This window comes from Boeremia exigua (assembly GCF_020726555.1).
Source record: "Boeremia exigua strain MPI-SDFR-AT-0100 chromosome Unknown C7974scaffold_9, whole genome shotgun sequence".
NCBI lineage: Eukaryota > Fungi > Ascomycota > Dothideomycetes > Pleosporales > Didymellaceae > Boeremia > Boeremia exigua.
Genome location: NW_025763526.1, coordinates 333,530 through 356,481, shown reverse-complemented (window position 1 = coordinate 356,481; position 22,952 = coordinate 333,530). Strand labels below are relative to the sequence as shown.

At 53.7% G+C, this 22,952-nt stretch overlaps 8 protein-coding genes and 1 non-coding gene across 9 annotated transcripts; 8 read left to right on the top strand and 1 right to left on the bottom strand.

Annotated features, from left to right (window-relative positions):
- The first annotated feature begins 326 nt into the window (after positions 1 to 326).
- On the top strand, positions 327 to 2,203 carry C7974DRAFT_225002 (uncharacterized protein). Its single transcript, XM_046137251.1, has 2 exons — positions 327 to 1,478; positions 1,531 to 2,203. The coding sequence occupies exons 1-2, from the start codon at positions 593 to 595 to the stop codon at positions 1,965 to 1,967; spliced, it is 1,323 nt and encodes a 440-aa protein (XP_045994509.1). The 5' UTR covers positions 327 to 592; the 3' UTR covers positions 1,968 to 2,203.
- A 1,706-nt stretch (positions 2,204 to 3,909) lies between these two features.
- Positions 3,910 to 5,322, top strand: C7974DRAFT_224966 (integral membrane protein-like protein). Its single transcript, XM_046137250.1, has 3 exons — positions 3,910 to 4,353; positions 4,404 to 4,850; positions 4,901 to 5,322. The coding sequence occupies exons 1-3, from the start codon at positions 4,201 to 4,203 to the stop codon at positions 5,273 to 5,275; spliced, it is 975 nt and encodes a 324-aa protein (XP_045994508.1). The 5' UTR covers positions 3,910 to 4,200; the 3' UTR covers positions 5,276 to 5,322.
- A 4,502-nt stretch (positions 5,323 to 9,824) lies between these two features.
- Positions 9,825 to 9,905, top strand: C7974DRAFT_t94. Its single transcript has one exon. It is a non-coding gene; the product is annotated as a tRNA-Glu (tRNA).
- Positions 9,906 to 10,235: 330 nt separating this feature from the next.
- Positions 10,236 to 12,734, top strand: C7974DRAFT_224901 (heterokaryon incompatibility protein-domain-containing protein). The gene has a single exon (XM_046137249.1). It carries the CDS (start codon positions 10,394 to 10,396, stop codon positions 12,335 to 12,337), a length of 1,944 nt encoding a protein of 647 aa, XP_045994507.1. The 5' UTR covers positions 10,236 to 10,393; the 3' UTR covers positions 12,338 to 12,734.
- A 758-nt stretch (positions 12,735 to 13,492) lies between these two features.
- Positions 13,493 to 15,740, top strand: C7974DRAFT_398733 (uncharacterized protein). Its single transcript, XM_046142348.1, has one exon. The coding sequence runs from the start codon at positions 13,966 to 13,968 to the stop codon at positions 15,538 to 15,540; it is 1,575 nt and encodes a 524-aa protein (XP_045994506.1). The 5' UTR covers positions 13,493 to 13,965; the 3' UTR covers positions 15,541 to 15,740.
- Position 15,741: 1 nt separating this feature from the next.
- C7974DRAFT_398731 (uncharacterized protein) lies at positions 15,742 to 17,822 on the top strand. Its single transcript, XM_046142347.1, has 3 exons — positions 15,742 to 16,276; positions 16,327 to 17,101; positions 17,262 to 17,822. Exons 1-3 carry the CDS (start codon positions 16,178 to 16,180, stop codon positions 17,720 to 17,722), a joined length of 1,335 nt encoding a protein of 444 aa, XP_045994505.1. The 5' UTR covers positions 15,742 to 16,177; the 3' UTR covers positions 17,723 to 17,822.
- Positions 17,823 to 18,142: 320 nt separating this feature from the next.
- C7974DRAFT_224870 (catalase-like domain-containing protein) lies at positions 18,143 to 20,056 on the top strand. Its single transcript, XM_046137247.1, has 3 exons — positions 18,143 to 18,628; positions 18,676 to 19,063; positions 19,116 to 20,056. Exons 1-3 carry the CDS (start codon positions 18,353 to 18,355, stop codon positions 19,682 to 19,684), a joined length of 1,233 nt encoding a protein of 410 aa, XP_045994504.1. The 5' UTR covers positions 18,143 to 18,352; the 3' UTR covers positions 19,685 to 20,056.
- Positions 20,057 to 20,629: 573 nt separating this feature from the next.
- On the top strand, positions 20,630 to 21,955 carry C7974DRAFT_224878 (uncharacterized protein). Its single transcript, XM_046137248.1, has 5 exons — positions 20,630 to 20,956; positions 21,006 to 21,289; positions 21,338 to 21,497; positions 21,556 to 21,616; positions 21,671 to 21,955. The coding sequence occupies exons 1-4, from the start codon at positions 20,798 to 20,800 to the stop codon at positions 21,574 to 21,576; spliced, it is 624 nt and encodes a 207-aa protein (XP_045994503.1). The 5' UTR covers positions 20,630 to 20,797; the 3' UTR covers positions 21,577 to 21,616; positions 21,671 to 21,955.
- Positions 21,956 to 22,279: 324 nt separating this feature from the next.
- C7974DRAFT_315980 (n-acetyltransferase-like protein) lies at positions 22,280 to 22,906 on the bottom strand (the record flags this gene model as incomplete). Its single annotated transcript, XM_046138539.1, has 2 exons — positions 22,280 to 22,692; positions 22,738 to 22,906. The coding sequence occupies 2 exons, from the start codon at positions 22,904 to 22,906 to the stop codon at positions 22,280 to 22,282; spliced, it is 582 nt and encodes a 193-aa protein (XP_045994502.1).
- Positions 22,907 to 22,952: the final 46 nt, after the last annotated feature.

Below are 22,952 nucleotides of genomic sequence, written 5' to 3'. Positions count from 1 at the left end.
CCAGACGGCGAGAGCAGCACCAGAAGTAGCGCCAGAGGCAGCGCCAGAGGCAGCAGCAGCCGCAGAGGGCCGCCGACGCAGCGCACGCAATGCATCGCGAACTGGCGCTCTGGCGCGCACGCATGCGGTTCGCGGGCGGTGCGCACGCAACGGGCAGTCGCAGCATGGGGCCGACTTGCAGGACGGCGGGCTGCTGGCCAGGCTGTTGCAGGTCTTTTGCGTGGACGCGTGTCGACCGACGAAGCCCCTGCCGAAAGCGGCAAGGCGCGCCTTTCCGCTCTTGCCCCATTCCCGCCCTCATGATTACCCTCCGTCGCACCCTCGCTGCACTGCTCCCAGACTCTACGACTCTGGACGACGCCGGCTTGCGCATACTGACGCTGCAGCACCGTGCCCGCACCACCGTCAACCGTCGACGACCTGCTACAAGAATCGCCGCGCACCGCCTGCCGCTGCTGCGCCTGCACTCTGACGCTCATTGACCAGCGACCCGGGGCTGTGCAGTGCCAATCCGCAGCCTACTTACGCCCACATCAGCGCTCCACGCCCGCACCCGCCGCCTCTCCTCACCACCACCACACACACGCCCATCATGGAGCACCCCCGAGCATCGTCGCGGGCGCCCGCCAGCGACGTCGACCGCCTGGCTGCCGAGATGACTGAGAAATTCCGCTCCGTGCTCAGCACCAAGCGCATGAACGAGCTGTCGACCAACGTCACCCATTCGCGCTCCGCATCGCCCGCCCCCCGCGACTTTGGCACGCCGCAGCCGCCCGCACACACCGCTCCGCCGTCGTACTCGTCGCTCAAGAACATCCCGCTCGTCGCCCAGCCGCCGAACCCCAGCGACCTGCGCTCGATGCGCTTCCGCAACATGCTGCACTCGCTGTCGCAGATGCCCACGCGGTGGGAGAACCCCGGCCTGCTGGACGAGGCCCTGCGCGTCGTGCCGCTGCAGCAGATCTACGCCGAGGCCGACGAGGAGAGCCAGATCCTGCAGGCCGAGGCCGACAGTCTCGGCGCCGGCAAGAAGGCCGCCTGGGGCTACCAGGACTGCGTCGTCCGCGCCCTGCTGCGCTGGTTCAAGCGCTCGTTCTTCCAGTGGGTCAACAACCCGCCGTGCTCGCGGTGCTACTCGCCCACCGTGGCCGTCGGCCTCACGCCCCCGCTCCCTGACGAGCAGGCCCGTGGCGCCAACCAGGTCGAGGCCTACAAGTGCTCGCACGACGGGTGCCAGAACTACGAGCGCTTCCCCCGCTACAACGACGCCTTCGTCCTCCTGCAGACCCGTAAAGGCCGCTGCGGCGAGTGGGCCAACTGCTTCACCATGCTCTGCCGCGCTGTCGGGTCGAGAGTCCGCTGGGTCTGGAACGCCGAGGACCACGTCTGGACCGAAGTCTACTCGGTGCACCGCAAGCGATGGGTACACGTAGACGCCTGTGAAGAGGCCTGGGACAAGCCCCGGCTGTACACTGACGGTACGTACCAGCTTTGCCACAGATGACGAGACATTGACTGACATCTCCACAGGCTGGGGCAAGAAGCTGTCTTACTGCATCGCCTTCTCCGCCGATGGTGCCATGGACGTCACTCGCCGCTACGTGCGTGACCAGACTAAGCATGCAGCTACCCGCAACCGCGCACCTGAGGCCGTCCTTCTCCACATCATGGACGAGATCCGCGCTGTACGACGCAAGGACATGTCCAAGCAGGACAAGTTCCGCCTGCAGGGTGAGGACCTCCGCGAAGCAAAGGAACTTCGCGGCTACGTCATCTCTTCCATTGCACACGACATCTGCAGGCTCAAGCCACAGGACATCATCAATGGCGTCGCATCCCGCGACACCGAATCCGACAAGGCAATCGAGGGTCGTATGAGCGGCAACCAGGCATGGATCCGCGCACGAAACGAGCAAGGACGAGGCCAGTCGAACCAACACGACCCTCGCAACCAGCGCCCACATTGAAGGTCCTACCAACAAAGGTCACTCGCCATCTTTTCTTCCACTACCATCTTCGCCAGCCCTACCACCCTACGACGCAGCCGAGTCAGGTTTAGTGTGTATAGCACTACCTGCTCTGGCATGTAGGTCACGAGTGAGCTCTTGATGGTCCATTCACCTTGACCCCCGCGACGTTCGTTCACGAGCACCCGCCACCCTGTAACCATAGAATCCTGGATTCAGCGATTCATTGAATCTTTTGCGACGGCGTTCATGGCGCGATACCAACAGCATTAGCGATAACCTCTAATGTCTGCACCACCTCTCGGGGCCTCATCCTATCATTAGCCTGGACAGACACCGAGGCACACACCCGAACCACGGGTTTTCATTTACGATCTCCTTGCATCTTTACTTCTTCTATCTTCATGTGCGACGCAGGATAGCGGCACCGTTTATACCATTGGGCTTCTGGGTCACGATTTGATACACCTGTTTCTTATGTCTTCTGCAGTCCGCTTATTACGAGCATTTTTGGGCACTTGATGGAGCCTCGTGTGGTACGACGGCATGCACTTTGCGATTTTGTTAGAGCCTGGCGTTGCACGCAGGCTGTGTTGTGAGCGGTGAGAACGGCGCAAAGGCCGTGGTGTTGAGGACGCGCGTCATGCATGGAACGCCGCGAAGACTCTTGAAAGAGCGACGCAGCTGCAGATAGAAAATCAGAGCCAAGATGATTGGCAACGCTTCTTTGCGACGCACAACACTTCACTGGTTCCAGACTTTGCAAATCTCTCGGTGATGTTACCTGATCCACGGAACCTGCAGATGATCCAGCAGAGCTTGCGCGGAACGCGCGTCTCGACGGCTTCGCGTTTGAGCATTTCAAATCTCCGCCGCGCCTCATGAAAGCCTCAGGACTTCAAGTACCTCAGGCATATCTTCTACTCACACAACTAGGTAAAGTTTGCTGCTCAAGCAACCAGTCTCGAGGTTTACGTACACAGGCCCACCTCGAGTCGAAGTAACTCCGTCAGCCTGCTGATGTGTCTCTGCATGTAACCTCGGTTCCCCATCCACACCTCATATGTAAGCGCGACCTGGTCACAGCAACCTACATCACTCCCCTGAGCAGGACAGCTGGCGACACCTCGAGCAAACCGAACAAACACGGCAGCACCATGACTTATGTTTCAACCAGACGGCAGTCGGTGATGATCGTGATTAGATCGCCTTGGCGAAGCGGGCGCAAGCGAGCTAGCGTCTATTTTTAGGTGGTGGCCTTACCGTCAGTGTGGCTGACGAAGGATGGAGACACTTTCATCTCTTGCGCCTCAGCACAGGTTGTAAGCAGGTCCAACTTTGGATCTGTTGCTGTTTTGTTTATGAAGCTCATGCTATGGACGCCGTGCACCAACGGCATGAGCGGGATGATGGCTGGTTCTGGTGATGGCGCGAGGCTGCCAGCTGGAAGGTCAGCTTCCGTGGCAGAATTGTGGGGGGTTTTGCCGTGCTGATGGAGGTGCAGCGAGGAGGCTGACGGCTGTTGGCAATCTGCGTCGCTGAAAGCACTCGATAATTGCCTATTCGGGAACAACGTGAGGGAGCGTTTTGAGATCTCAAATTTCGCCGAGGGCGTTAGGCGCACGGTATGCTGACCCAACGGTGGTGGCATTGAACAGGTTTGGAGAGCTGGAAGGATTGCATGGTCATTGCGCAAGGATATGGTGGTCCTCGATGCTGGGCACACTGCGAGGCTCAAATGTGTAGCTGAACACGTACGCTATCTCAACTTCCCCAGCACCGTCGAATAACCGTGCATCTCAGGGTAACTCACGGGCTTGTTCACGCTGGTATACTCCTCAAGCAGCGTAGTGCGGGCCAGTGTGGAGCGTCGCGTCAGCACGCCTCGCTCAGCAAGCCCGAAGTCGCAAGCCCTTTGAGGCTGGGTGAAGGCTAGCCACGCCGCCGAGCACAATCTGATTGGAAGGGCCGTTGAGCTTGCTTACAGCCCCCTTCAGCTGGGTTCAGCTGCCACACACAAGCTTATACAAAAGCTGCCTGACCCGCGCCGTTTGTCTGACGTTCATCTTTTTGGTGTATCGTCGCTCAGCCTTTCGTCTCAACGCGCATTTAGGATTGTTTTGCTGCTCACGAACAACAATCGCTTCCAAAGTTCTCCGCACAGTCCAATCGATAACCAACGGCCTCTGACGTCGCATTTCGAAGCACTTTATCACACATCACTACCAGAAATATGGGCAAAGCAGGGCGTTTCGCGTGCATCATCGCGCCTATGGCGTTGACGGTTGCATCGCTCATTTGTTTACTGCTCGTCATGGTCGGGCAGCTGGGCAACAGCAACAAGGCTCCCTCGACTGCGCTGGGGCAAGATCTATACTTCTTCAAGGCACGCCAACTACCTGCATGCACACCCACAACCCACTAACAAATCCTCAGGCAGATACAAGTAACTTCACAGCCGACCCGCAAACAATTATCGACCAACTCAAGAACGCCGGCGACCACGTCGACGTTAACAACGACCTCCTCGACGCTCTGACTGGCGCAGCCTCCTCCAAGGAACTTAAAGCCTTCTACCAGGTCGGACTCTGGTCGTACTGCGAGGGCGAGAAGACCGACGGCGTTGAGAAGATCACCTACTGCTCCTCTTCGAAGACACAGTTCTGGTTCAACCCCGTCGAGGTTTGGGGCCTGCAGAACACATCTGTGCAGAACGTGCTCGGCGACGACCTCCAGAAGGGCCTCGACACCTACAAGAAGGTCGCTGGCTGGATGAACTGGGCCTTCATCATCGCAACAATTCTGACCGCCGCTGAGTTCATCGTTGGTTTCTTCGCCATCTTCTCGCGCTGGGGCAGCCTCGTCACCACCATCCTCTCAACCGTGAGTTCCACCCCTGAATACACCCCCGCGCTCAAACTAACACCCCCCAGGCCTCCACCATCTTCTCCATCGCCGCCGCCGCCACCGCAACCGGCGTCTACGGCGTGCTCACCGGCGTGTTCCACACCGCGCTCGAGCCCTACAACATCGACGCCTCGATGGGCAACAAGATGCTGCAGGTCATGTGGCTCGGCGTCGCCTTCAGCATCGCCTCGGGCTTGTTCTGGCTGCTCAGCGTGTGCTGCTGCTCCGGCAAGAGCGGCCAGAAGAAGGTCCAGGTCGAGAAGACGCCCTACACGTACGAGCGCGTTGCGAGCCCCGCGTTTGGCCAGGAGGGGCATCAGCTGCTGCCTACGCCCGCGTTCAAGCCCAGTGGGCATACACAGAGCGGGACTGCGTATGAGCCGTACCGCAGCCAGGTTTAAGAGATGAGAGTTTTGTTTATTCATTGAAGAGCGCGCGGGGGGGGGGGGGGGGGGTAGAAGGTCGCTGTGACGAGAAAAGGAGAAGGCGATGCATTTCATGACATCTACGACATTTAGTGCGTTTTTTCATTTACATATCACGGCGTTTTGGGAGGGGGGCGATCCACCTCACTTTGTTGTTTGGATAATTTGTTTGGATACTTTTGTATCAAGGGTTCTTTCTGGCAATTGCATCATCATCGTTCCAGCGTCCATCATTACTTCCACTGCTATTGAGCATTTTTCGCCGTGATATTGCCTTTGCTGCGAGTCCTTCAGGGGTTATCGTCACCATGCCCTAGGTCAGGATCGATGTGCACTTCTATCGAACTCGAACGGCACATCGTGTGCTCATGGGAACTTCCAAGAGTTGTTGAGTGGCTGCCGTCGCCAAGCGCCACATCGGGATCTACATGCACTTCCATCGAACTCGAGCGGCGCATCCTAGTGCTGGCGCTCATGGGGACATCGAAAGAGCCTGGGATGTATCAGCACCGCTATTAGAAGACCAAGAGATGCTATGTACCATTGCAAGCAATGAAGTTGGTATATGGCTTAGCATCTGCAGTCTGGTTGCTGCTAGATGCAGATTCATGTTTCGCTGTGGTAGTGGCGGGAGGCTGGACTGGGATGGGGGTTTGAGGCTTGGTGGAGGATATCTTGCCCATGGTGGTGAGGGTGAAGGACAGGTCGACACTACGTTATGGCAAGACCGAGGTAACAAATTTCTGGAAATTGCAACTGCAGATTCTTGAAATGATACTGAATGCTTTCCATGGTCATGAGTGAGCGCCTTCTCTTATACAAATTTCTTGTCTGTTGTTTTCAGGCGTCTGCTCTTCGCATCGTCTACTCCCCACACCCCACACCATGCGGCCCGCCAGTGTCGGCGTGGCATGTCTTCACCAGCGCCGATGCTGCATGTCTTGGCCGTGTATCCGAGTTCTTATTGGATAACGGTGTCGAGCGCTTACTGCGCTCCCCGCTTCTCGCGACTTTAAGTGAACGTTCAGCCTTGCGTATTCTTATCCATCTTAATAATGGCTGAATCCGTATCCGTGAGCCGGGAAAAATACCGTCTGTCTGTAGAGTCAGATACGAGACTCTAGCCTGTAGAACGGGTGCAGCTGAAAATGATCCGTGTCTATGTTTACACTTTGCTTTCGAAGTTCTCGGATCCTGACGGCTACACTCACGCGCCAAGGTCGGTCCAAGATAGATTGGTAGGTGGGCTACCATTGGTTACACTGCCCCGGTTTGAGATGCTCACACTTGCGCCTACTCCCGATTGCTCGATTGTCAGAAAGCAGATGGAAGAAAATGCTTCGAGACAACACATGGTATGTAGCCAATAAAATCTCCTTCCACCTGGAAAGACACTGCCCGCAGCACACCGTAGTTTTCATCCAGCAGTGCAAACTGGGCGATGAGGCCACACATTCGACTAGTTGTCTTGAGTACTCTATCCTGCTTATGTGTAGATCTATCCTGCTTATGTGTAGAGCCAGTCAACCTAGATCCAAAGCCATTCTCACAGACTACGGACAGTCCTGTCTCAGCGGAAGCGCTCCAATCACATCTGTTCCGGGCTGATCATTACGGGAAACCTGGACAGAGCTCGTATGGTCACGATGGGGGACATTTTCGTATAGAAAGGCCATCATATGGTAGGCCGTTCCTGCAAAACCCATCATGACATCAACGACACTTAAACACGAGATGTAATCATACACCGTGATCTGATACGGTGACGACAGAACTAAGACCTTCCAATTTCTCACCGCTTTTCGCTGTGGACCTTGTTCCAGCGCGTCATATGCTAAACTTTCAGGCTCCCTCGCACTATGTCACTCATTCTGTTCTTATTCAAGTTCTTGTATCAGCAGGCTTATTCCGGAATGTTGTCAAGTTCTCAATGGCCACCTATGGTTCTTCGACATTTGCATCATCTTGATATTTGAGAGCCGGATTGTTGGTTGTGACATTGATCTCGATGGGAGTGAGACCCTTGGGTTTGGAGTGTGACTTATCCATGCTGTTAGGCCGAGACTAGGTAAAGATCTCGAAGACCTTTTCCTCTTGACAGAATGATGTATGAATACTCGAACAGCTTACTGGTAGATGTATATGAAGAGAGATTCCATCGTTAATTAATGTAGCTTCTGTTATTTGTAATTTGTACGGGTTTCATATGCCATTGATGCCTTCAGGAAACTGATCTTGCGGTCGGAGTAAGCCAGCATTGTGTTTCTATACCGCTACCATGCAGCCAAGAGCGTATTTTATGCAGTTAGCATGCAGCCAAGAGTGGCAAATCGGTATCCCAACCTACACACGGGCGGATCAGGTCGTGTATCAACTCCCTATCCAACCACATCAATAGTCGCGTAGCACAATCCGCTGGTGGTCTTGGATCAGAGTCATTGTATGATATGGAGGCATCGTAGTCGCCAGCACCTTTCTTGAGCGTCACTTCCGTGCTGTAAGCAGGAGCGAAGGCGCTTTGTCGAGCTAAAGACAAGTGTGATTAGTGCGAGGCAGATCTGGCCTCTGTAGACTACTGCAAAACGCTCATTGCTTGATTCGAGGCTGTGGCGCAAATCATGTGAAAACGAGACCAGACTGAGCTTCCCAAATAACCAAGTTAAGGTTACATTAGGGGCAGTTCCTATCACTTCATACAACTGTATGTGAACAAGAATCGCTATGAGATCGGCTGTTCACACAACTTGATGCCATGACCTTTGACTTATGATTTGAAACTAACTACCTGCGAGGAACATTGCCATCTCCGTCAGATCCCACAAGGACATCCATCGAACTCGATCGGTGAACACTTCCTCTTCTTGGGATATCGATGGAGCCTGTTATTGTTCAGTGCCTTGGTCGATAGGGGGGGAAGTGGTGGGTACCATTCAAAGCAATCAAGTTCGTGTAGAATCTATCAGCATCACCACGTGCAGACGGCCCAGCTCCAGAATTGACATTGTTGCCGGAAGAATGGGTATGGCATGAGCTGGGCTTGGGAACTGGTGCTGCTGTAGCAGCGCATGGATTGTTGACACGACTGTTGGCCATTTGGGGAGATAAGGTGGATTTATCAAAATGATGACGGTTGATGACCGTGGTGAGGGTGCTGTGAATCCCTTTCGCTACTACGGCTGAGTCGAATTTATATGCACTTACCGGTGTGAAAGACGGATCAAGCACAGAAGGCAAGCCCACATTCTTCACCACACGTATACGCCTTCTTTCGGGATTCCGCGAGCGCTTGTGAGGTGTCCAGCATCAGCTGTAGCCAGAGTTAAGGTCGACGACCCATTAACTCGTTCTAAGCTAACTCGTAAAGGCAAGGTTTCGAATGATGTAACCAATCCAATGCAATACTTCCAGCAGGGGTGGTCAACGAGCGGCCTGACGTTTGAGTAAAGGGAGTTAGCGTCAGGTGTAATACGAGGGTATGCGTCCCTTGGGCTGGCAGCCACCTCACTGCCCATAGCGGTAGGGATCCGGGGGCTTGGGATCAGGATGTATGTCTCTAACTTGACACTGATGCGGCATTTCACTTTCCTGTGGCTGACATGCGCCACCGCAGGTACAGGGATTGAACGCTCCGATTGGGCAGATGCAAAGTGGCATACGCGCATGGCACTTCCAAGTTCTAACGGACATGCAGTTGGTGACTACAGACAAAGTTGAAGGTGGGTCCTGCCTAGGTGGCCTTCCAATATCTCTAGTAGAGCTGTGCGCATAGCTGCTTGTGTTAAAGTAAGTGTGTGCCAACCTCTTCGGGCTTCTCCACGCTAAAGCGGTCTGTTTCTGATGATGATGTGTAAGGGCTGCCAAAGTCTCGCCTACATAGCCGGGCAAGATTCAACATGATCGTTGAGCTGAGGAATAAATTAGCCAATCATTGCGTTTCGGGTATGCACAGCACCTTCGCATCCGCCGTGCAAGACCAAAATGGAAAGATATGGCCGTGCCCAGTCGTTGTATCCATCGTCCTTACTCGACCAACCGTAATATTCTGAATACCTATGCACAGCACTTTCATAGTCATACCAAGGCACTTTGCCCCGAGACATCGAGATTAGCTTGCATTGAACCCGTAAGACGACGCTTTGTATGTCCGTTGTGTGCTTTGCATGTGTATGCAAATATCGCTTGAGCAATGCGCACGTAGCAACAAGCAACTGAACGCTGCACCGCGACCATATATGCAGAAATTCGTAATGTGCCATAAATGTCAACTTGAGCATACACCAAAGTGCCCGAGGGTGTCTGCACACTCTTGTGTTGATCTGACTTCCTAGCAAATGAGCGGAGCGGGTGGGCCGACAAAGTGATGACTTCTGCCTGGAGGAGGTCATGTTGAGATTTGAGGATAACTAGAACACGGTAGATCAAGATGATCAGTATAGATGTTTTATTGGGCCAGTGATTTCCATAATCAGCATATCCGTTATGGTCTAGGTAAGCATCACCTCATTCACACCCAATACTACAATCAACTAACATCTTCAAGTGGCTAGGATACATCGCTCTCATAGCAAGCGCCGATGTGGCCGGGGTTCGATTCCCCGTGACGGAATACCATTCTTTTTTCCGCGTTTGGGGAGTCCTGACTTCTGAGATGGGTGGGGTTCTTTGGTTGAGGTGTGAAAGACTTTTTTGGCCGAGGCCCCACCACGCCGCCCACACATCTACTAGCTAGTCAGGTCTATCAATTTGAAGGCCTTCTGTAACACCTACTTGCTCATTCGTCATTAGACAAGGGTACACTGTGTATCATAACGTCTGCATACTTACATAGGTGGGCAGATATCTGCCGAGGGTGCAACTGCTTTTTGCAGGACAAAGATATGCGCTCTTTTCGTATCAATGAACACCTACTCACTTATGTTGTCTTCAACACAATCGGGCAGTATCGTTGTTTTAATCGTGTCGCATGTTCGTCTCTTGCTCTGATTCCCGAGGTCGCTTACCCCAGCCGCGTTGTACCAGCTGACAGTCACGCGCCTCAATCATGTTGCGATATCACTCCAGGTATCAACACGCACAGCCTGGAAAGCAGCCGAAATGGACCTGGATTCTCCACAACAGTCCAATGACGATCCAGAGATCCTACCAGACGCACCAGGAGTGGAACCGGAGACACCGCGAGTTCTGCACCGACTACTTCGCCAGCCCCGCAACGGAGAGCGCTGCTTTCGCCCTTTCAGCATTGATATCGACTTAGAGTTGATTCAATCATGGCGACGCGACTGCCATAACTCGCATGGCAGCTGCTGTAACGACCGTTACTCTGAGGCTTTGTCGCAGCACGTGAACGAACTATATTTCGTCGACGTGATCCGTGGATGTCTGGTTTTGATGCCTAGTACGACTCCTTTCATCGCTCTTTCCTACGTCTGGGGCGATGTTCCTGTCTTGAAGACCAAGAGACAGAACCTGAAGTTCCTCCAAACAGAGGGAGTACTGCATAGCGGCGCAGGACAGAGCTTCCACTCCATGATCCCTGCAACTATTCGCGACGCAATGTATCTGGTCAAGAGCTTGGGAGAGCGTTATCTGTGGGTTGACTGTCTCTGCGTCGTTCAAGATGCAGGGAGTGCAGAGATGAACGCGGTTCTCCAGGCAATGGCGTACATCTACGCCAGCGCTGAGTTCACAATCGCCGTGGCTGACGGACACACCGCCAACCATGGAATCAGAGGGATTGGTGGTCCATCTCAGAAGCGCTGTGTGCAAGACTTCCCAGATTCGGCTCAGCTGCGTAGAACATATAGGTACCCGGAGAACTCCCGCTGGGCCAACAGGGGCTGGACATTTCAGGAATCACTCTTCTCCCGCCGCTTGCTAGTATTCGATGTGGTAGTGTCCTGGTTGTGTGGGAAAGACGCACGACATGAGTGCTTTGAGGATCCTCCTGTTACACATAATGATGCCTCGTTCCCGGACGAGCGGCTTCATTCCGGAGCTCCCATGGGGCTGATGTCCTTACTACTCAGCGTGCCGTGTTTGGGTAGATGGGGATTGTTAGTACAGGATTACTCTAGACGCATGCTGACATTCGAGGATGACACAATTCGGGCGTTTGCTGGAGCCACGAGTATCATGAACTCCAGATTCCCGGGCGGGATTCTGCATGGCCTACCCGTGTTCTATTTCGATATTGCATTACTTTGGCAGCCGGATGGCCCAGTGACGCGAAGATTCGGACAACCCAGTTGGTCGTGGACGGGGTGGAAAGGTAGCATACAGTGTCAGGGCAGGTGGGAGCCACATTTTGCAGGCTTGTACTGTGACACTGGAGAACCTACGGATTGGCTTGCAACGGCACCCTTGAGGCCTGTAGCGACATATAAGTGTATGGTCCCTGATGGAATACCGACTTTGGAGACAGTCGGCTTCAACGACTTCTACAAATATCAGGCACTTCGAGACGATATCAGTCGCCCGCTTCCTACAGGCTGGACGCTACACCACCATTCTCAGGGGCACTTTTACACAAAAGATGACGTTTGTGGGGGTGAATCACCATACGGATTTCCCTTGCCAGATTCAGGGTCTTCGAAATTGTGCTTTGCAGCATCAACATCCCCCTTACTGTTATGCACGGGTCCAGTCGTCACTGTGACAATTGGCGTTGTTTTCGGCCACTCCCCAAATGCTCGGATCCTCCAGACCCACGTGTACAACGAGTATGCAAAAGCAGGACTCATATTTAGTGGGGCTGTTAACAGCCTGTCGGATGTAGAGGCCGATGTCGAATGTCAGCTTGTTGCCATCTCAGAAGCAGAAATCAACCACCCGAATTGGATGGCTAGATGGTACTGGTCCGAATGCGGCGGAGACGACAAACATGCCTGGCAGGTGTACAACACATTGTCTCCGCACTTCTACAACGTGCTTTGGATCCAGTGGGAAGATGGTGTCGCGTACAGGAAAGCTCTGGGAATGATGAGCAAACAACACTTCGATGCGCTGAGGCCCAGAATTCTTAGCTTCAGCTTAGGATGACCATTATCCAGATTGCAACAGTGTTTCCGAGGGGTCATGCTGCATGTTTTGCTTTGTCCTGGCTGGATCGTCGCACTACTTGTCCTTTGCGGTGAGCTTGGATTCGGCGAAATTCACCTGCGGTGAGACTCGAAACGGCCTCAACATTCGTGCCAGCGTTGCGAGAAACGAGCCCCTATCGTCGTACACAAAGTACTATGGGGCTCAGCGATTATTTTGAGAGTCTCCAGTGGCGTGGTGTAAGCTGCTGACGTACACGTTGTGAGATGAGCGTTATGAGCATCTGTGCAGATCTACGTTTGGCTGAAGCTGTGGAACACGCGAGTAAGGAGCGCTGTGCCTCCCGAGCTTAGCGAAGCCCATGTGTCACATTCGCGTGAGATGGCAATCACTCTTGAAGCTGAGTCTCACGTTGTGGGAAAGACAGGGCATGATACTATCAGCCTCTCCTTTGCATCATACTGACAGTCAGGAGGCACCAAGTTACTTCTTGGTGAAGGTTGCCCGACTTCCATGTGAAGGCCACCTTCAGAGCTGGGTGTCTGAGACCTGCATGCCGCTTTTGCAGCAATACTTATGAGAGGCTGACTGTTCTTCTGATGCTTAAATAATACTTATGGGGCCGTTGCCCTGCATGATGGCTCGTGTGGAGTAATATTCCTAGAGTCCATGGCTGTGGGCTTGGGCCGTCAGCGCCTGTCAGACAGACTCGCACAACTTGCACCTAACAAGGACGGTTGTTTTACTAGAGAAGGAATTACTCGGCACACCGCTCTCTAGATTGATGGTGTGAGATGGCTCCCTGGTCTGGAGGGCGGTGTCTGGACGGGAAAACAAAGAATCACAAGCTCCCCTCAGCAGACGGAAGGTGGGAGCGACCTGCATATCGACCACACCAGGCTGCGCGAATTCGCATTTTGAGTGGACCGAAGGAGTCGCAGATGCAGCTGTCTTTTCTTAGCGCAGCCACATTGGGTGGGCCTCGGATCGCCGCACGGGCGACCAGCACCGTTCATAGTTTAGCAGCCCGTCGGCAGGGGTTCTGGGCCACGTTCGAGTGGAGAACAGGTTAACCCTGCTATCGTTCGTTCAAGCGACCTCGCAGTCCAGCTGATGGACTCGCGTGAGAGATACTTATAGTGTGCCATGCCACCGCGGGGTTATGTTAAGGCACTGTTTGACCACTATTCCAACTTTCATCTCCAAGTGAAGGAAATTGCCCGACTGCACCGACTGCACCGATTGCACCAACAACCGACTCGTCGACCATCGACCGCCCGTGCTACTGAGCGCACCCTCCGCCTCTCGCAAGGATCCCCAACTGCGCCTCTTAATAGAAAACTCGCTCCTGCCCCGGCAAAATCCCTCGCATTCTGCACACACGGAGTTTCTTCTGACGACACCGTCATTTCTGCTGAAAACAAGAGGCGGCGCGCGGTGCATTGTGCGGCCGCTTTCGACCAAGCACGAACGCACGCCACAAGAATCCGCCCATGTCCGTTTCCGTCGCTCCCACCGTGTCACCCTGCGACAGATAACTTCTGCAAACAAACGGAACGCGCATAGAAAACAGAGTCTGCTGGTCAGATTCCCGCGTTTCAAAGTCCACCACCATCTCCATCTGCACCATGTCCGAACCTACAGCACCCACGACGCGGCGCACGCGCTCGTCCAATCAGGAGGCAGCCAGCCAAACCTACGGTTACCACAACACATTCCACACCCACGCACAGCTACCGCTCGGCAGCCCACCCGTCTACGCCCGAGTTGACGACAACCTGCGCTACCTGAATGAGAAGGCGCGGACTGAGGCCAAGGCAGAACGTGCTGATGTTCTGCCGCCGCCGTACACATGCACCGTCGAAATCGGCGGTGTAATTGGTGTACGCCATGAGCTGCTCTCGCCGTTTCACGTGTCAGGTCAGCGCGACTGGTCTGACTGCTACGTGATTCTCCGTGGGACGCAGCTGAGCATCTACCGAGCAAAGCAGCCCGGCCTGTGGAGCAAGAACAGGCAGCCTTCGCCCGGTCGCTTGATCTCGTCGTACACACTGCAGCATGCCGAAGTGGGCATTGCCTCGGACTTCAAGAAGAGCATGTTGATCCCCAAATCGCCATTCGCACATCTCGTCCCTGCCTCGGCGCGACACAAGCTTTACGAGACCGACCCCCATCTCTTCGAACCTGTACGCGAGCACGTCATTCGCATTCGTGTGGAGACCGAGCAACTGCTGCTCTGTGTGCCCACACAAGAAGGCATGCTTGATTGGATTGAGGCATTCTGCGCCGCCATCGACATCAGCTCGCCTATCGAGGATCGCAGCGAGCCACGCTACCGGAGTCTGCCTAGGAGGAACAGGCGCCAACGCATGCTCGACGGAGCTCAGCTTGGCGAGGATCTGAACAACCTGTCCAACGTCGATGCTGGCAGACGCATCATTGCCGAGCAAGAGCGCATCATCCGCCAGCTATACCCACATCTGGGCGGAGGCCGAGAGATGGGCAATGTTACTACTGTGACAGCCACAGCAGACGCCGAATTCGAGGAATTCGACCCCGAAGACGTGCGCTTCCCCACACGAAACAGCCTCACACGTATGTTCCCGCAGGACGAGGAGGAGGAGGAGCCACCATCAACAGCGTCCTCCGATCCCAAGAGCGCATCAGCCATTCGAATCACATCATCACAAGCTCTGCGTTACCGCCGTCGTTGCGCACCGGTTCTCCTCTCCTCGTCACCTCGAGTAAGCGATGTGGTCATCTGCGATGGCAAACGTATGCGCATCAACGTGAAGGAGCACAGGCTTGTCGATTATACATCCCACCCTCCGCGCTACGATGCGCATGGCTTCAAGAAGAAGCGCTCGCAGCAGCCTGCGGCAGTCGAAATCGAGGCACCCACCACGATTGTCATCGGAAAGATCGAGAGCCCAGAGAGGCCAGCTTCGCCTTTGCGTACAACCAGCGATGATTCTATCGCGTCCATCACATTTGGCTACGACTTGGCACCCTCATCTTCAGAGCAGGATGCCGATCGTATTGATCTTGCCTCCTCTTCCGGCCCACCATCGCCTACGGCCATGTCTCAAGCGAAGATGGACGCAACACGCCGACTTGGTCACATGGGCAAGATCAGGACGAGCATCGACGGCCGTGAGAACGAAATCAGCGCCGTCGCTCTTGGCGTCGGCCTGCTCATCTAAACAACCTTTGCAAACACCACCAACACTCCCCTGTACATACTTTCCTTTGTTTTTGATTGCAATTAGCGGCATGGTTTCATTTTCATGGTTGAGCGGCGCATTCTCGACCGGCAGCGAGAGCCCATCCACTCAACTGCTTCTAGAGATACCCAACATTGTTCTGGAGGACACGTAAATACTTCAATCAAATACTTTCCCACTACACAAATTTGCCATGCAAGGTGCACTGAGGTCCGACAGGGGTGATGCGGGGATCCGAGCATCTCGTAACACGGGAAGTGCGGGATATAAACACGTCCAACCACGAACCTCCAACAGGCAAGAGGGATTAATGGTCTCATCAGGTACTTTCTTGTTAGAGGTATGTACTTCAACAGAGCCATGAATTTAGCTGTGGTTTTGCTACTTGTTAGATGTGTTAGAGTTTGGATCTTACAAGAGTGCCGAGTGGCTGGTCAGACGTGTAGAACAGTTGAGGAGCCCTTGACCAGCGAACTCACAGTCTTTTGCATGCTTGGTAATTTGCAGAATCCCCCGCAACCCCGCCGAAGAGCTTCATTGCCGCTAGCTATGAAGAGTTACGTCCACTCTTCCCAGCAGCATGAGAGTCGGACATCATGCAACTAGGTAAACCTGCATGCCACTATCGCCCTTTTTTCCTGATCAGCACAATACTCCAGCACCACGATTCTTGGCTGATTCTCAAGTCTCATTGCACTCTCGCTATCTCACGCTCGTTCGTATTCGTCCCAAATAAGGAATCAAGCTCTCTCTGACAATATGCAGTTGCGCCACCTGCCACTGCTCCTTCCCCATCTGTCCAGCATGGCGTCAACAACACCATCGACAACACCGAATTCACAAACACCGGTAGACCGCATAACCGCCAATGCCGCCCGAGACAACATCGACCTAACCACCCTCCCCTTTCACCACGAAGCTCTGGCTTCCATCACCCAACTGCGCAACGATGCTGTCGACACGCCTATACCAGACTTCACCAGCGCATCCAGAATAGACACGCATACACATCCAATCCCAGACTGGTTCCGCGTCCTTGAACTCTCCGCCGCAGGCCGCGAAACACCATCATGGAACGTATCTGCGCACCTGGATTTCATGGCCGAGCACAGCATAAAAAGGAGCATTCTCAGCGTTTCCACCCCGCAGGCAAATGCGTTCGCATCGCCAAGCAAGTTCGAGACTGGCGCTGCATTGAGGAAGAAGCAGACAGTCGCGCTTGCAAGGCTTTTGAACGAGTATGTTGCCGAGGTTTGCAGGGTGTGGCCGGAGCAGTTTAGCTGGCTGGCAGTCACCGCTCTGCCGTATGTGGAGGAGAGTGTTGTGGAAGTACAGTATGCCTTCGAGGAGTTGGGCGCGGTTGGGGTCAGTGTTCTGACGAACGCTGAGGGTGTATATCCTGGTGATACTGCTTTTTCGGCACTATGGTCGTATCTCGAGGAAAGAGCTCAAAGAGGTGACGGGAGGGAGGTCGTGTTCATTCATCCCACTGACCCAGTTATTGCGCTCGAAGATGGGCGTTTGATGTCAAGCCGACCGTGTAAGTTCCAACCGCAGAGTTAACAACAAACGAATGTTTGATGGCAAGCGACTTATGGAGGCTGTCTCGAAGTTCAGCTTAGTCCGCCCGCCATCAGATATTTGCTTGTTGACATACTCGTTTAGAGAGCCTCGCTCTTGTTTGTGCTAATTGACTGCAGCGCCTCTTCGTTCTGGCCTTGGAGAATTCTACTTCGAAACTGCCCGCGCTATATCCTCTATCACTGCCTCCTCGCCTCCATACAATAGTACTCTGCTCAAATACCCGCATCTGCACTGGCGCATCTCGCACGGCGCTGGCGCGTTCCCAGACATCAGTGAACGTTTCCTACTTGGCTTTCCAAAAGAATCTGAAGCGGCAAGAGAGGCATATAAGAAACGACTGTGGTATGACAGCGCAGGGCCAGTGTGGCCAAGGCAGATTAAGGGATTGACGGAGGGCCTTGGGATAGGCGTAGAGCAGATGGTGTTTGGAACGGACTATCCGTATGGCATCGGGTTTTGGAATGTCAGTGAAAATATTAACGGGTTAGTAAAGGCAGACTTTCTCTCGGATGAGGCGAAGGAAGGTGTGTACTGGGGGAACGCAGAGAGTTTGTGGAAGGGGAAAATATCATTCTAGGACGTTGGGAAGAAGAAAGAATTGCTTCGAACGTAACATTCAGTACGTCTTCAAGCTAGTGGATTAACTTTTTGTAGAAAATACCCATACAACTTCGAATGCTCCTTCTGCATATGGGAACTCTCGACACTTCCAGGGTAAGCAAGCAGCCGACTTACACACGCTTGTCAGCCTATGATTCTGGACCAGGACGCATGACTTGCGGCTGAGCCAAAGATCGGCATCGTTCCAAATCATCGTCTCCAGATCTTGGCTTACGGGATGTTCATTTGACATGCGGAGGGGTGGAGTAAACCATTGGAGATGCCTATAGTTTGATTGGTTGCTGTGGTGAGCTCAAGTGATGACGGACAACATCAACCCCGCCGGATTGGCTTCCGATCCCACATCCACGGCTGTCAGTGCTCAGATCTGGAATATCGCGAGACGCTACCCCGCATATTATGGTCGCTTGTATGCTTTGAGTCTGGAACGTGAAGCTGGAGCTTGAGATTGCCATGAGTACCACACACGGGGCGACGGAAGCTAGCTTGCTGCAGAGACATAAAATGAAAGACAAAGAACCACAGTAAATCTGCGAACGGGGCAAGAAAAATCATACTCTAATACTCGAATAAAACATACTTCACCATGGGCGATACTAAAATTGTGACCTGTCCGATGTCACACCACAAGATTGCGAATATCCACAATGGGAAGGTTCCCAGTGGTACTGTCAAGGCTGGAGGCCAGAACAAGCCCGCACCGGGCAAGTATATTAAATGGGATGCCGAAGGAGTGGAGGTCATTCAGCCTGGCGAACAAGAGAAGATCAAGGAGGTCTCGGACCAGTTCAACCGCTTCCAGATGATGAACTTCAACGAGCATATGCACTGCTTGCGAGGCACACATCTGAAGACACAGGGTGTAAGACCACCGAGATCAACGTGTTGATTGTACTGACATATCCAAAGTGCGTCATGGGCAAGTTCGTTGTCCATGATAATCTTCCAGAGCACCTTGCACAAGGCATGTTCAAGAAGCCCGGTTCCTACGATGTCATCATGCGCTACTCGTCTCTTACACCAAAGATCGTTCCTGATAATGCACCTGCGCCTCGTGGTATCGGTATGAAGATCTTCGGTATTGAAGGAGAGAAGATCTGGGGCGAAGACAAGAAGACGCAGGACTGGACGTTCAATAACTACCCCGTTCTGGAGCTCCGCGACCCACAGACGACATACGACATCGCCGACGCTCTAGAGCGCAATTGGAATGATATCCCGAAATTCGCAGAAGAGCAGTCGAAGCGCGTAGACGCCGATGTTGCAACACTGGGCGGCGGGCTGCCTCGACAACACAGTACGTTAACCATCTCTCACTAGCAAGCAAGGGCATTACTAAATACCCACAGTGTACGCCATGCCCGAATACTCGCAATCCGCGTACCGTCACGGCAAATACGTAGCCAAGTATGGTGTCTTCCCGCTCTCGCAGGAGCAGCTCGATCGAGTCGACACGGACATTCAAGACTCAGACCCCATCAACATCATCTCGCAGGAGAACCGGCGCTTCCACATGGCGAACAAAGTGACCTACTCATTCTGCGCGCAGCTGCTGCAAGACTTGGAGGAGCAGCCTGTCGACGACATCGGCATCGAGTGGGACGCGAAGAAGTACCCCTTCGAGCCCGTCGCGACGCTTGAGTTTGAGCCACAGGACAGCTGGTTGCCCGAGTTCCGCGCCTGGTGGGACGACCGAATGACCGTGAACAGCTGGCATGGGCTGAAGGAGCACCAGCCGCTGGGCAGCACGAATAGGATGCGCAGGGTCGTGTATGCTGAGAGCAGGAAGCTGAGGCTCAGGGTGAATGGGTACAGGGACTATGTTGAGCCAGGAAGTATTCAGGAGGTTCCTGCTCCCCTGCCAGCGCCACAGCTACCGTTGAGACATCAGCCTGCTGTGACGACTGTTGAGGTTTAGGGGTGATTATCTTACAGGGCTAATATCTGAGGTCAATGAGATCGAATCGCTGCTGTGTCTCTCAAGCGTAGGTAATCAGGGTTTCATTGTGGTGAATTGCAACTAATCGTCAAATTGACGTCATCATAAGATGTACAGCAGCCGTAACCAGCATCGAGCTCTCAGTTGAATCTTTTTGGGAATTTGCACGCTGGTCTGGTTGTACATAGCCGGGTCAACCCCATTTACAATCGTGTACCTCTCGTGGAAGGTACTCTGAAGCGACAACGAAAGGCGCCAGCTCCTTGGCACGTGCGGCAATAAGCAGCCGATACTGAACAGAAGTGAACCAAGAACTGTGTATTTCCGGATGAAAACAATAGAACTCCTTATCTCAAGCCCAGAATTGCAAGACAAAGCACGGTTGTAGCCACGACGATATGAGGGTAGCGGGAGACTAGCTTGTTTCGGCTGAACCCTTCACGCGTCAACCCTCCACCAAACGACAGTACCACCGTCGTTTCCATCGGTTCCCCTTCCGTTCATCAACCTGATACTCGCATGCGATCCCGCCTCCCAAAATACCAGATGTCGTCTCTGTCCTTCCCTGTCAATATGTTTGTGTTTGGAAGATCTGGAAACACGCTGTCTCGGATATCCGCTACCACGGCACCAATCTAGATCACACAGCAGCAAACACCTGCACTGTATCCTGATTCCAACGAACGTGGTATGCAATATACCACAAACGACATCAAGGCTGTTATTGTGATACTTCCCCGCAAGAGACAGTAACATGATGCGCACTGCTCGCACGTCGCTTGTACTCCAGCTGCATCCCTTGCGTCCATCTGCACGCTAGGCAGGTACGTGGGAAACACCACACGCGAGTAATGTAGACGTGCACAGTCTCACTATGTAGTGATTGCCTGAGACTTGTGGCAATGTGGGGCGCTGGCCTAAGATAGCTTCTCTGGAAGCTGAGACTGTTTCGGATGTATCGGGGCCCTTATACAAGAACGCAAACATGCGCGCTCGTCTCAACCTTCTACAGCTTACTCTGGATATATTGTTCATGTTACCTCTGTTCTAAGAACTTTCAGCAATACAGCGCTTTGATTTCGAGATTTCAAAATGGAAGCAATCCAGGGAACTCAGCAACCGGGGAGAATGCGCCTTCCAACTATCATGGCGCACGCGGCGCAGATCATTCTGGCAACTGTAGTTCTGGGTCTTGCAGCGTATGGAGTCGATTATATCCCATACAACGTCCTGATATACTCCGTGGCTGTGGTATGTATGAGGATCCCATAGACTTGCACAGATACTAAACCGGTCACAGTGCGCATGCAGTCTTAGTGTATCATCATGGATGGTCGCTTCGAAAACTTTCCTTGCCAAGTTTGATAACATCTGGGTGTCGATGGGTCTTCATGTGTGGATGCTCGTCTTCTGGGTCGTCAACCTTGGACTTACTGCCAATCTGGCGAGTGAATGGAGCCCCCAGTGTTCTTCCACCGAGGAAGCCGACAAAATCTGCTCAACATATGTTACAAAGAGGGACACAACATTCCGTACCTACTACGGAGCATTAGTCGCAAGCGCAGTACTTATCGGGGTTCAAGTGTAAGTAAACGGTTCAAGTACCTAGACTGTGGAACTGATGACTTTTAGGCTACTCTGGATTGCTACCATAACCCTGCTAGCACTCGACCTCAAGCGTCGCCGTTCGACCGTGTCGCCAGCCCCCAGCGGCGGCCTGACACCGCGCTTCTCTGCCGAGTCGCAGGCAACCGAAGGCTACCTCGAGAAGCAGCCCAATGTATTCGACAACGTTAGTGCAGCACCCATCCGCGATTACGCATCACCAGTCTTACCACCAGCATCACCAGACATCGAAGGCGAGCAAGTAAGACCATTTCAGCCGCACGCTATTGGCGACGAGTTTCCAAAGTATGAATCCCACCCGACTTTAGATCATGACATTATTCTGACTTCACCGCCCAGTCTCACTATTCCTGGACCGGCGAAGATGGCATAGGTGATCTTGGGTCGCCAGTATTATTGTTTCGAGCTGTGGATAGGTTGTATGTCGCGAACCTGGAGGTTGATGCTCGGTCGGGACGTTCTCCTCGACCTGGACATAGATCAACTGATGGGTCTGATCGCGGTGGACAGTAGTCGGGCTAGGATGAAGACCAAGATTGAACGTAATGATACCCAAACAGATTCTCATACTGCACCCAGACACGTCCAATCAGCTGCTTGAACCTTTTGTAGGATCCAAACTATCTTAACCGCAGCCGACAAGCCGCAGAACTACAACTGATTTACTCCGTTTAAGTGTATACAAGCCAATGAGAGGAAGGCCTGATGAGGTCATTCACCCTTCTTGCGTGATGCTGCATTCCGCCAAGTGGCTGGTCGCACATGTCCAGATGCAGTACATGTTCTTGCTCATATTCCTCTTGAGACTGTCAAGGTTAGCAAAGTACAAAGCGCAGAGACGCCTAGTGCATAGCACACCTTTCCAAAGACCAAGCGCCTACCCATGCAAAAACCCTCACGTCCTCTCGATATGCACACACCACAGCACCACCCGCGCCCTCCAACCCCTCACCACACATCTTCCGCCGAAACCCTGACCTCCTCGCCCCCCTCCCTCACCGTCTCCCTCCCCTCATCCCTCGATAGCGGTTTCCGCATATCAAACGCGTCCTCCCCGTCATTATAGTAGTCGACCACGCGCCGATACACACTGTACCCCATCCCGCGATACAGGTCCTGCGCAATCTGGTTGCTCGCGCGCACAAACAGATCCACGAACCACGCGCCCGCGGCGTCGGATGAGCGCTCCAGCGCGCCACTCAGCGCGGTCGCGTGGCCTAGGCGGCGCGCTGACGGCGCGACGGTGAGCGCGGTTATGTGGCCGTGCCAGGGGAGGTAGTTGGGTTGCATGGCGGCGGCGGCGGTGGGGGTGTAGGGCTCGATGGGCGAGGGGTAGGGCGAGGATTCGAGTTTACCGAGGACTGGGGGGTGGTCAAAGGGGGTTTGAGAGGGGAGGGGGGACGTACTGTAGCCTTCGATTGCACCGTCGATGCCTTCCATTACCTGGCATAGCTCGGGCCATTTGGTGAGGTATTCGAGGTAGAAGCCGATGTTGTATGTTTCAGTCAGGTGGTCGAGGTTGGTGGAGGAGAATTTCAGGAGGTCGTCGGGCCGCATGGGCCGAATTGTCGCCATGTTGCGAGGCTGTGAGGGGAGCTGGGGTGGTACTGCGAGCCGGTGG

What these genes read in the sequence shown, in the direction of transcription:
- C7974DRAFT_225002 (XM_046137251.1), top strand. Translation starts at nt 593, where the DNA reads ATGGAGCACCCCCGAGCATCGTCGCGGGCGCCCGCCAGCGACGTCGAC. An exon ending in GCCCCGGCTGTACACTGACG is followed by an intron (nt 1,479 to 1,530) that starts GTACGTACCAGC and finishes ACATCTCCACAG; the next exon opens with GCTGGGGCAAGAAGCTGTCT.
- C7974DRAFT_224966 (XM_046137250.1), top strand. Translation starts at nt 4,201, where the DNA reads ATGGGCAAAGCAGGGCGTTTCGCGTGCATCATCGCGCCTATGGCGTTG. An exon ending in AAGATCTATACTTCTTCAAG is followed by an intron (nt 4,354 to 4,403) that starts GCACGCCAACTA and finishes ACAAATCCTCAG; the next exon opens with GCAGATACAAGTAACTTCAC. An exon ending in TCACCACCATCCTCTCAACC is followed by an intron (nt 4,851 to 4,900) that starts GTGAGTTCCACC and finishes AACACCCCCCAG; the next exon opens with GCCTCCACCATCTTCTCCAT.
- C7974DRAFT_224901 (XM_046137249.1), top strand. Translation starts at nt 10,394, where the DNA reads ATGGACCTGGATTCTCCACAACAGTCCAATGACGATCCAGAGATCCTA.
- C7974DRAFT_398733 (XM_046142348.1), top strand. Translation starts at nt 13,966, where the DNA reads ATGTCCGAACCTACAGCACCCACGACGCGGCGCACGCGCTCGTCCAAT.
- C7974DRAFT_398731 (XM_046142347.1), top strand. Translation starts at nt 16,178, where the DNA reads ATGCCACTATCGCCCTTTTTTCCTGATCAGCACAATACTCCAGCACCA. An exon ending in ACTCTCGCTATCTCACGCTC is followed by an intron (nt 16,277 to 16,326) that starts GTTCGTATTCGT and finishes GACAATATGCAG; the next exon opens with TTGCGCCACCTGCCACTGCT. An exon ending in TTTGATGTCAAGCCGACCGT is followed by an intron (nt 17,102 to 17,261) that starts GTAAGTTCCAAC and finishes AATTGACTGCAG; the next exon opens with CGCCTCTTCGTTCTGGCCTT.
- C7974DRAFT_224870 (XM_046137247.1), top strand. Translation starts at nt 18,353, where the DNA reads ATGGGCGATACTAAAATTGTGACCTGTCCGATGTCACACCACAAGATT. An exon ending in CACATCTGAAGACACAGGGT is followed by an intron (nt 18,629 to 18,675) that starts GTAAGACCACCG and finishes ACATATCCAAAG; the next exon opens with TGCGTCATGGGCAAGTTCGT. An exon ending in CGGGCTGCCTCGACAACACA is followed by an intron (nt 19,064 to 19,115) that starts GTACGTTAACCA and finishes AAATACCCACAG; the next exon opens with TGTACGCCATGCCCGAATAC.
- C7974DRAFT_224878 (XM_046137248.1), top strand. Translation starts at nt 20,798, where the DNA reads ATGGAAGCAATCCAGGGAACTCAGCAACCGGGGAGAATGCGCCTTCCA. An exon ending in GTACTTATCGGGGTTCAAGT is followed by an intron (nt 21,290 to 21,337) that starts GTAAGTAAACGG and finishes GATGACTTTTAG; the next exon opens with GCTACTCTGGATTGCTACCA. An exon ending in AGCCCAATGTATTCGACAAC is followed by an intron (nt 21,498 to 21,555) that starts GTTAGTGCAGCA and finishes CAGCATCACCAG; the next exon opens with ACATCGAAGGCGAGCAAGTA.